This window comes from Myotis yumanensis, unplaced genomic scaffold, assembly GCF_028538775.1.
Source record: "Myotis yumanensis isolate MYYU_CA2020_CCGP unplaced genomic scaffold, mMyoYum1.0.hap1 SCAF_5, whole genome shotgun sequence".
Taxonomy (NCBI): Eukaryota; Metazoa; Chordata; class Mammalia; order Chiroptera; family Vespertilionidae; genus Myotis; species Myotis yumanensis.
In genome coordinates, this window is record NW_027223756.1 from 81415153 (window position 1) to 81427399 (window position 12247).

General features: G+C 41.2%; 1 protein-coding gene across 2 annotated transcripts in view; it reads left to right on the forward strand.

Annotated features, from left to right (window-relative positions):
* Positions 1-12247, forward strand: part of LOC139010909 (putative adhesion G protein-coupled receptor E4P) — a 60984-nt gene that overhangs the window by 42600 nt on the left and 6137 nt on the right. For both annotated transcript variants that reach the window (XM_070415962.1, XM_070415963.1), the window contains exons 11-15: positions 4002-4196; positions 5871-6106; positions 8328-8394; positions 8977-9068; positions 10447-10627. In XM_070415962.1, coding sequence (XP_070272063.1) covers positions 4002-4196; positions 5871-6106; positions 8328-8394; positions 8977-9068; positions 10447-10627 — 771 coding nt within the window. The remainder of the gene's footprint in view (positions 1-4001; positions 4197-5870; positions 6107-8327; positions 8395-8976; positions 9069-10446; positions 10628-12247) is intronic.

The window sequence follows — 12247 nt, forward strand, 5'->3', positions numbered from 1 at the left end:
GGATAATTGGAGTTTATGTCCCTCTGGAGGACTCTGGAGGTCAGTGTAGTTCATTCTAACTGATGCATAGCCATTCATATATGAGTGCCTGCTATGCATCAGATGCTGTTATAGGCACTGGAACAAGACAGACAAAGAAATACTAACATTTATGGAAACTACTTCTGAGTGCTGTGTTTTCCAATGGATCACCAGCCACATGTTGCTATTGAGTATGTGAAATGTGGCTAGTGTGACCGAAGAACCAAATTTTAAATTTTACTTCATTTTAATTTATTTAAATTAAGAAACAGTGTAGAGTTCCATTTAAGACGGTGGAGTAGATGGAGGCTGTGCTCACCACCTTCTGTAAGTATATCAAAATTACAACTAAATTATAGAACAATCAATCTGGAGAACCATCTGAAGACTAGCTAAACAGAAGTCCTATAATTAAAGATATAAAGGAGCCACATTGAGACAGGTAGGAGGGACAAAGACATAAAGTGGGCTGGCCCCAAACCCATGTGTGGTGGTGAGAATCCATAGGATTTCTCAGCTGCAGATGTCCTCACTGAGGAGTGAGGGGTCTCAACCCAAAGTCGGGCTTCCCAGCCCAGAGCACCAGTGCTGGGAAGATAAGCCCATGAAACATCAGGCTGTGAAAGTCAGCAGGATTCTGTCCGTCCAGGTCAGACAGGATGCTGCTTAAAACCTAGGTGTCCTCTTAAAGGACCCACAAAATCTCACTTGTGGGCACTCATCTTGACCTCTGGCAGAGGGACAGTGGCTTGGGGGCCACCAGATACATACAGGGAGAAACTGAGTTATGTGGCTTCAGGGTCAGGGCTGGAGGGATGACGCCATTGTCTCTGTGTTGAGCTCACTCCAACATATCTAAACTTGAACCTGCATTTGTCTGGTGAACCCCACTCGCCCCAACCTGGGGACTCCCTGAGACCCTACCTTACCCAACTCAAGTACGACCTGAGGCCCTTTCAGTGGCTGAGCCTTATGGGCAGCCAGCAGGTGGTGGCAGGTCTTTGTGACTTTTGATGACTTGCCCCAGGTCTGGTACTGATGAAAGCTGGCCTCGGTTCTCATTGTGATCTTTTTCATGCACATCCAGGCTTAACACAGGCAGCTACCAACCACAATCACTTTGTAGCTCCTAATAGGAAGCCTATTAGGCCAATCATAGGCAGCATCTAACATTGGCCTGCACCAGAGCCCCTCCCAACGGGCCCCAGAACCAACACACCTAGTGGAGAGCTCAGACCACATTAGAGTAGCACCCAATTAGCTCCACAAGTGGCACACCCAAAGTTGGTCTTTGCAGGCACCAGGATCTGCTGGGCCAAACCCTACTCCATGGGGTCAGCCAGTGGAGAGCAGCTCATGTGCTGTGGATGTGGCCAATCCTCACAGCCAGTGAGCCTTAAAGTCAATTCATCCACTGACATTTCAACAACAATCAAGGCTCAACTTCAATAGGAAGCACACACAATCCACATAAGGGACACTCCTGGAGCACCTGGCTCAGGTGAACAGAGAGACTGCATCACTGGGCCCCACAGGACACCTACTACATAAGACCATTTTGCCAAGACTTGGACATGTAGCAGATCTACCTAATACATAGAAACAGACTCAGACAGTCAAAGGGAGAAGACAAAAAAACCCATGAAAGAACAAGAGAAATTTCCAGAAAAAGAATTAAATAAGATTGAGGCAAGCAATCTATCAAACAGAGAGTTCAAAACATTGGTTATAAAGATGGTCAAAGAACTTAGTGAGAACTTCCACAAAGAGTTAGTAAGCATAAAGACAGAAATAGAAACTATAAAAAAGAACCAGTCAAAAATAAAGACTATAATAACTGAAATAAAAAAATAGACGAGAAGGAATCAACAACATATTAGATAAAGCATAGGGTTGAATCAGCAATTTGGAAGACAAGGTAGGTAGTAGAAAACACCCAATTGGAGCAGCAAAAAGAAAAAAAAAATTAAAAATATGAGTATAGTTTAAGGGACTATACTGGGATGATTTCAGTTTAGCAAGATTTGCATCATAGGGGTACCAGAAGGAGAATAAATAGCGCAAGGGATTGAGGGTTTGTTTGAAGACCTACAAGTCCAGGATGTGCAGAGAGTTCTAAACAAAATGAAGTCAAAGCAGTCCACATCAAGACATGTCAAAATTAAAATGGCAAAGGTTAAAGACAAAGAGAACCTTTTTTAAAAAATATATTTTATTGATTTTTTACAGAGAGGAAGGGAGAGGGATAGAGAGTCAGAAACATCGATGAGAGAGACACATTGATCAGCTGCCTCCTGCACACCCCCCACTGGGGATGTGTCCGCAACCAAGGTACATGCCCTTGACCAGAATCGAACCTGGGACCATTCAGTCCACAGGCCGATGCTCTCTCCACTGAGCCAAACCAGTTAGGGCCAAAGAGAATCTTAAAAGAAGCAAGAGAAAAGTAGTTACTCACCTACAAGGAAGCTCCCATAAGAATGTCAGCTGATTTCTCAACAGAAAATTTTCAGTCAGATGGGATTGGTGTGAAATATTCAATAGATAATTCTCCACAGAAGTCATACAGACAGCCAATAGACATATGAAAAGATGCTCAACATCACTAATCATCAGAGAATTGCAAATTAAAAATCACAATGAGATATCACCTCATGCCTGTGAGAATGGCCATCATCAATAAATGAACAAATAATAAGCATTGGTAAGGATATGGAAAAAAGGGAACCCTTCTGCACTATTGGCGGGAATGCAAATTGGTGCAGCCATTAGGAAAATAGTATGGAGGTTCCTCAAAAAATTAAAAATAGAACTACTTTATAATTCAGCAATTCCACCTCTGGGTATATTTCTTTTTTTCTTTTTTTAAAATATATTTTATTGATTTTTCACAGAGAGGAAGGGAGAGGGATAGAGAGTTAGAAACATCGATGAGAGAGAAACATCGATCAGCTGCCTCCTGCACACCTCCTACTGGGGATGTGCCCGCAACCAATGTACATGCCCTTGACCGGAATCGAACCTGGGACCTTTCAGTCCACAGACCGACGCTCTATCCACTGAGCCAAACCCGTTAGGCACCTCTGGGTATATTTCAAAATATACCCAAAACACTACTTGAAAGAGACATATGCATCCTTATATTCATTACAACATTATTTACAATAGCCAAGATATGGATGCAACCTAAGAGCTCATCAATAGATAACTATATAAAGAAGATGTGGTACATATATACAATGGAATATTACTTGGCCATAAAATAGAATGAAATTTTACAATTTGTGACAAGGATGGACCTAGAGGCTATTATGTTAAGTGAAATAAGTTAGATAGAGAAAGACAAATACCGTATGATTTCATTTATATGTAAAATCTAAAGAACAAAATTAATGACCAAACAAAACAGAAACAGATTCATAGATACAGTGAACAAACTGAGAGATGCCAGATGGAAGAGGGATTGAGGGTTGGGTGAAGGGATTACTATAAATTGGCAGTTACAAAATAGTTAAGAGGTATATAAAGTATAACATAGGGAATATAGTCAGTAATATTGTAATAACTATGTATGGTTCCAGGTGGATACTAGAATCATTGGGGGGATCACTTTTAAGTTAAAAAAAAAAAAAATCTCACTAGCCCTGGCTGGTGTGCTCAGTGGTTATAGCATCAACTTCCACACCAAATGTTCATGGGTTTGATTCCCGGTCAAGGGCATTTACCTGGGTTACAGGTTCAATCCCTGGTCCTGGCCCCAGTGCGGGTATGTGCAGGAGGTAATTAATTGATGTGTCTCTCTCACATCAATGCCTCTCTGTTCTTATATATGCCCCTATTTTGAAGATGAGAACAGCAAGTCTCAAAGAGGTTCACTCATTCACCTGAGGGCCTGAGCTAGGAAGCCCACCTGACTCTCCATCAGGAACATAACTACAGAGTTGGAAACTATAACAGGTCCCTCCTTTGGTGGCTCCTAGGCGGATCCCATTCTGACTGTGATCACCTACGTGGGACTGAGCCTGTCTCTGCTGTGTCTCCTCCTGGCAGCCCTCACTTTCCTTTTGTGCCGACCCATCCAGAACCTCAGCACCACCCTTCACCTGCAGCTCTGCATCTGCCTCTTCCTGGCCCACCTCCTCTTCCTCACTGGGATTGATCAAACTGAGCCTGAGGTAGGTAATTTAATCAAATATCCTTGTAATAATCAATCTATCATCTTGTCTTGAGGAAAGACTGGAAGAGAGGCAATAACCACCTGGGGGAAACTGCAAGAGTCCCAATTTCAGTTCTCCTCCTGTATAATTTTGATAAGACCCATACTTTCTGATGGGCATTGAGCAAAGTGATTGAGAGTCAGACTGATGGTATTAGACTGGTTTATAATAGCTGCTGTAACAAATTAACTCCAAAAATCGGTGGCTTATCACAAGAGTAATTTACTTTACCTGTATGTATCTGTAGAGGGTGAGTGAACATGTTTGAAGGGTGTCTATCCTCTAACTTCAGGCTGAAGGAGGCCCTTCTGGCTCATACGTGGTTTCAAGATCATTCATTTTAGCCAACTGAAAAGAGAAAAGAGCATGGAGGAGTCCCACGAGGGAGGTTTATATGGGCCACCTCAGGAAGTGGTACATATCACTTCCTCTCACATTCCATGGTCACACCTAACTGCAAGGCATGCTGGGAAATATAGTCTCTGGCTGGGGAGTAATTTCCTAGAGACAAATCTATATTCTAGAATTGAGGGGTGGAAGGAGGCTTGCATTTTTGGTGGACAGTGTCTTTACCACACAACCAGCAGTTGTATCTCAACTCTTCATCCTGCTCACTATACGATCTTGTTGAAGTGACTTCCCTTTTTTAATCTTCCTCTTTAAAACAAGGGCATCAGCATAGGGCTCTAGCAAGATAGAACGTAGAGTCTGGATTAATCAACCAGAGAACAATGCTAGCTTTTATTTTTGTCATGATCATGATCATATCATCACATCCAGGAAGAATTAGTAGCAGATGTTCTCCAAGGCTCCTTTCAACCCTAAAGACTATGATCGCACTATCAGAAAGTTATGAAAGCACTATTCCCCACCCCCCACATCCTCACAAAAGGCAGTAAAGTGCTATGGTTAACAGTAAGCATGATCTCTGTAGACAGTTTGAGTTTCAAATACATTTTTGTTTTTTATTAGCTTTGTGATCTTGGGAGAAATTTTAACTTCCTGGGCCTCAGTTTTCTTAGTTCAAAACGGGCAGAAGTTGGCCAACTACGGTGCACAGGCTAATTCTGGCCCACCATCTGTTTTTGTAAATAACATTTCATTGGAACCATGACTGCCGATGTCCAAGGGGTAAAGAAGATGGACATCTCAGCTCAAGAAGAGAGAGTGGATTCTCTTTTCCTGTTCCTTTTTGTTCTGTTCAGGCTCTTCATGGATTGGATGATGCCTTCTTGGTGAGGGCAATCTTTATTACTTAGCTACTGATTCAAATGCTAATCTCTTCCAGAAACACCCTCACAAACACACCCAAAAATGATGGATAAAATTAACCATCACAGCCTCCCACAAGGCAAGAGCAATGGAGCATTTCTATACCAATACTCATATGTCATGGATTTGAGGGCTGCTCTAATGGCATTCATCCCTTGGTGTTTCTGGTCTGCCCCATGCATGGGACAAGCAGACTTCAATGGCCAGCGAAAGCCTCCAGAAAATGTGTTGCCCCAGGCAAAGTGTCATAGGTGCTGAAATTAAAATTTCAGTCAGCATCCAGGAAACGATAAGTGCTGAGGATATAATCAGGTACAGACAACATCGGCACCACATTCCTAACTCTTCTCCTCCTTCCAGGTGCTGTGTTCCATCATTGCAGGGGCATTGCATTACCTCTACTTAGCCTCCTTTACCTGGATGCTCCTGGAAGGACTGCATCTCTTCCTCACTGTCAGGAACCTCAAGGTGGCCAACTACACCAGCGCGGGCAGATTCAAGAAGAGATTCATGTACCCTGCAGGCTATGGGATTCCAGCTCTGATTGTGGCTGTGTCTGCAATAGCAGGACACAAAAATTATGGAACATACACTCAGTAAGCATGATGATAGCGTTTATGGCGGAAGTGGTAGCCATAATACAACTTCATGAAATTCAGGGGCAAGAGAGCAAACCGATGACCCCACATTAAAAATCTGTGGGTTTTATGATCTGTAGGATTCTGAAAGAATAGAATGTAAAGAATAACAATAACAACAAATCTCAAAGTCCTGTGCTATGTCAGCGATAGTGCTTTCTATCTGCAGACTCTCATCTACTCTTCCCGTGGGGCTGGCATTGTTTGTCATGTTATGCACAGGACAGCAGGGCCTTAGTGCATCTAATAAACGTTCTCAAGGTCATATCTGAAAGCAAGTAAGTCAGAATTCCCAAAGCAGTATTTTTAACAGCCATGTTTTGCTGCCTCACTGAAGAAGTTTGTAAAGCCTTGCAAAGTTTGTTGAAGAAGTTAGTATTTTGGCAATGGGGCTTAGGGTAGGAAGTAGGTATGCATGTGCTAAAACAAACAAACAAACAAACAAAAAACATGTAGGAAGCTGTCCATCTTGAAGTCAGAGAATACCTCATCTCCAGCTTGATCCCGATGTCCTGCCAGAATGGTTCTGGAGATGGTAGGGTAGATGGGAGTTGGCAAATTTTCTATAAAGGGCCAGATGGTAACTTTTTTATCTTTGCAGGCCATGTGGTCTCTGTAGCAATGACTCAGCATTGCCCTTGTAGTATGAAAGCAGCCAAGTCGTAGACAATATGTAAATGACTGGGTATGGCTGCGCTTGAATAAAACTTTATTTATAAAAACAAGGGGTAGACTGAATTTGGCCCATGGGTCATAGTTTTGCAACCCTTGGAACAGAACTAAGGGTGGGAGCTTTTCTGACCAATGAGTGTTGGCGATTGCTTGATATCTTTGCCAGTTTTGTACTGCCAGGTTCCCTTTCAGAATAAGTTATACTACCATTGCTAACATAAGCCATGACAGCATACAGAGTCTTATGGTAGTTTTTTTAAAAAAATATATATTTTATTGACTTTTTTTACAGAGAGAAAGGGAGAAGGTTAGAGAGTTAGAAACATCGATGAGAGAGAGAGAAACATCGATTCAGCTGCCTCCTGCACATTCCCTACTGGGGATGTGCCCGCAACCAAGGTACATGCCCTTGACCGGAATCGAACCTGGGACCCTTCAGTCCACAGGCTAATGCTCTATCCACTGAACCGAACCAGTCAGGGCTTATGGTAGTTTTAATAACTACATTTACATTATTATTTTTATTCCTGTTTTACAATTTTATTGAGATGTAATTGATATACAGAAAATTATACATGTTTAATGAATACATGTTTGTGAGTTTGGACACATGCATACACTGTGACACCATCACCACAATCAAGGTAACAAGCATATGCACACCTCCAAAAGCTTCCTGGTCGCACCCAGAACACTGACACTGAAGCAATCCATGGATCATATTCATACTTCTCAAGTTTTACTTGTACTCCTTTGTGTGTTTAGTTCTGTACAATTTTATATAGAGGTGTAACCACTACCAAAGGTTACATTCCATATGATTCTCATTGTATAACACTCTTGAAATGACAAAATTATTTTTATTCTCTTTCTTATTATAACACTTATTATTATAGTACTCACTGTTATTAGGATACCTACCTTTACTGAGCCTTAACTCTGCCAGGAACTGTATCCAAAAACTGTGTACACGTGACCTCATTTCATCTTTCCTACAAGATCTATATGAGGAAAACGATTAAAGAAATCAGAGAAGGCTCAAATAAATGGAGAGAGAGTCCATATTCATGGGTGGTAAGACTGCATACTGTCAAGACGAAGTTAGTTCTTTCCAACGTGATCTATAGGTTCACAATGCATTTTATTTTTTGGACGTTTGACAAACTAGTCCTAATATTTATGTAGTGAGGCCTGGAATAGTTAAGACAATGTTGAAGGAGAAGAATAAAGTCACAAAACTGACCCAACCTGACTTCAAGGCTTTGTAGATAGTCACAGTAATCATTTAAATTTTTAAAATACTTCTGTTAGCACCACTTTACACCTGGGAAAACTGAGACTCAGAACATATAGCCTGTATCAGATGGAGACTCGAATCCGATTCCATCTAAAATCCAGGTCTGAACTAAACAGCTTCTGGCACTGCTCAGATCTTGTGAGAGGAGCCTGAATTAAATACTTTCTTTTCTGAGAAATAAGAGGGGAATCCTTATCTTTCTCTCAACAGCTGCTGGCTCAAGATTGATAAAGGGTTCATCTGGAGCTTCATAGGGCCAGTGGCCATCATTGTCTTGGTAGGTGACCACTGATGGTTATATATTGGTGTGTCTGCCCCGGGTTGGCCAAGCATAGAGAGTGTTTGTTATTTGTTAAAGGGGAAATGAGATAAAGATAAGGAAATATAACCTAATTGATCAACCCTCTCTTACTGGAAATACTGTCTGTGTCTTTCCCTGGCTTCTGCCTCGCTCACTGGTTGCTTTAATATAATATAACCCTCTACCAGGCATTCTTTTAAAAATTCTACATTTGTTTACTCAACAAATATTTAGCAAATGTCTACTCTGCCTAGAGTAGCATGTTTTTCTGGTGGTTAGGAACTTTCATTTACATCCATTATCCTGGTATAGATATTAATAGCACTTTTTCACTTTCTAAGTGTCCTGGTTTGAATGATAAATTATATAGTCACTGTGACCAAGCACCAAGTGCTACAGGCTCTATGCTGTGTGCTGTTTACACCAGAGCATGTGTCCACACCACCCTTATGAAGCCTGTATCTTTTGGGAAAAGAGTCTTAGGTTCATCTCAAGTTGGGTTGCATGACATGGCCTCAAAAGGAAATTTCAAGTAAAATTCCCATGTTGCTTCCACAGATAAACTTGGTGTTCTACTTCCAAATTCTGTGGATTTTGAGAAGCAAACTTTCCTCCCTCAATAAAGAAGTTTCCACCATTCAGGACACCAGGTAAGAAGTTATCAGAATCACTGTTTTCCAGATTTTCCTACAGGACAATTCTGCCTGGGAGAGAAAAACCTATAAAAAAATGTGATGTAACATTTCCTGGCACTAGATAAAGAATACGTAAGGGACAACTTATAGAAGAAGTAAAAACTATAATTTTCAGGTGATTTCATGTACTCCCTCATCTCTTTATTCAGTAAATATTCATTGGGTGCCTCATTTGTGTAGCTCACTCTTCATATAAAATTAATGCCAAGACTATCAACATTATCTTTTTTTAAATATATTTTATTGATTTTTTTACAGAGAGGAAAGGAGAGAGATAGAGAGTTAGAAACATCGATGAGAGAGAAACATCGATCAGCTGCCTCCTGCACATCTCCTACTGGGGCTGTGCCCACAACCCAGGTACATGCCCTTGACCGGAATCGAACCTGGGACCTTTCAGTCCGCAGGCCGACGCTCTATCCACTGAGCCAAACCGGTTTCAGCGCAACATTATCTTTTTCACCCTGAAAGTTCAACCACTTTTGGATTCCATTCTCCTTGGTTGTAAAAACTCAAGTCTCATTGGTGCTAACCTAAATTATTAAAAATACTGATGACAACAGCTAATATTAACTAGGAACCTGGTAGGTGTTGGGCATTTACCAAGATTAGTTCATTGAATGCTCATGACACCAACCTCTGTGGTGGGCACTACTAATATCCCCATTGATAAGAGGAACAAACTGCTCAGCATACCCAAGAGCGGGTACAAACCTTGCATGGGTGAGTCATGTGGACAAAACTTAAAGGAATTTCTGTCCAACTTCAGATCCTGCCTTCGATCTCATGTACGTATGAAATTAACCTAACACCTCAGCTTCAGTTTCTTTGATCCTGGAGGGCTGGAATGTCAGCCCTTCTTGGTGTTTCTCCATATCTCTACACACACACACACACACACACACACACACACACACATACACACACCAGCTTGCCTAGCCCATGGCCATCAACAACTCATTCTAGACACAATTTTTGTTTGAAGAAATCCAACACCGTGTTATGTTCTAAAGTCGTGATATCTTCATCATCCACTTTTTGGAATAGAAATTTCTAGAATGCGCTTTCCACAAGTCTTCCAATAGGTCCAGGTAAGAGAATTAGCAGGGAAATCATTTCCAAGAGTGGGAGAAAGTGTTATTCTCAGAGGCAATAATTGAAAACATGGGTTCTGCCTCATCCTTAAGCTACGGGCCTTTGTGAAAGCTGCTTAGCCACCCGAGGTTGTTATGAAGTTTAAAGAAGGTGATGCACCCAAGGCACTGAGTACAGTGCCCAACAAGCAGTGCGTCCCTGATAAATGGTAGTAATTATTACTCTTTTTCCTTTTCAGAGTCATGACATTTAAAGCCATTGCTCAACTGTTTACCCTGGGCTGTTCTTGGGGCCTTGGTTTTTTTATGGTTGATGAATTTGGGAAGACAATCGGATTAGTCATTGCCTACATGTTCACCATCATCAATGTCCTGCAGGGAGTTTTGCTTTTTGTGGTACACTGTCTCCTTAATCGCCAGGTAAAGTTAATTACTTTGTCTCCGAGTTTTATTAAACGGCTGTTCATTTCTTGTCCTCTTCTGACCTTTTATATTTTGGGGTTGCCTTGATTCTGGGAAGAAGGTTTAGGTGCTGCTTGGGTTTGCCATGTGCTCTGGGTTTCATTTAGCCTCTTAACATTGATCATTTGAGCATACCTCTTAAGAACATGCAGTCATCTCCTCAGGCAGCCATAAAAAACAGAGGCCGTTTCACAGGGGAGTTCTACCAAACATTCAAGGAAGAACTAAAACCTACCCTCCTCAGACTACTACAAAAAATTCAAGAGGAAGGAACACTTCCAAGCTCATTCTATGAAGCCAGCATCACCCTAATACCAAAACCAGGTAAAGACATCACAATGAAAGAGAATTACAGGCCAATATCCCTCATGAACATAGATGCCAAAATCCTCAACAAAATCTTAGCAAATCGGATCCAGCAGTACATCAGAAGGATCATACACCATGACCAAGTAGGATTTAACCCAGAGATGCAAGGATGGTACAACATCCGTAAATCAATAAATGTGATATATCACATAAACAAATTGAAAGAAAAAAACCACATGGTCATATCAATTGATGCAGAAAAAGCATTCGACAAAATCCAACACCCATTTTTGTAAAAACTCTCAGAAAGGTGGGAATAGAAGGATCATACCTCAACATAATAAAAGCCATATATGACAGGCCCATAGCCAACATCATACTCAATGGTCAAAAACTAACACCATTTCCCCTAAGAACAGGAACAAGACAGGGATGCCCACTCTCACCACTCCTGTTCAACATAGTACTGGAAGTATTAGCCATTGCAATTAGGCAAGAAGAAGAAATAAAAGGCATCCAAATTGGAAAAGAGGAAGTAAAACTGTCCTTATTTGCAGATGACATGATATTATACATACAAAACCCAAGAGACTCCATCCAAAAGCTACTAGACTTAATACATGAATTTGGCAATGTAGCAGGATACAAAATTAACCCCAAGAAATCTGAGGCATTTCTATACACCAATAGTGAACTTTCAGAAAGAGAGATTAGAAAAACAATCCCATTTACCATCGCACCAAAAAAATTAAGATACCTAGGAATAAACTTAACTAAAGAGGTTAAAGACCTCTACTCAGAAAACTACAGGACGTTGAAAAAAGAGATAGAGGAAGACATAAACAGATGGAAGAACATACCATGTTCTTGGATTGGTAGAATCAACATCATTAAAATGTCCATACTACCCAAAGCAATCTATAAATTCAACGCACTTCCCATTAAAATACCAATGGCCTTCTTCAAAGATCTAGAACGAACTCTCCAAAAATTCATCTGGAATAAAAAACAGAGGCCGTGTGGCTTAGACAACAGAAATTTATCTCCTCAGAATTCTGGAGGCTGGAATTCTGAGGTAAGGTGCAACTAATGTCAGGTTCTGGTGAGAGCCTCCTAGTTGGCTTGCAAGTGGCCACCTGCTTGCTGTGTCCTCAATGGGTGAGAGATTGTGAGAGAGCTTTCATGCTTCTTTTTATAAGGACACTAACTCTATTGGATCAGGGCTCTACCCTTATGACCTGATTTAGCCTTAATTACTTCCATAAAGGC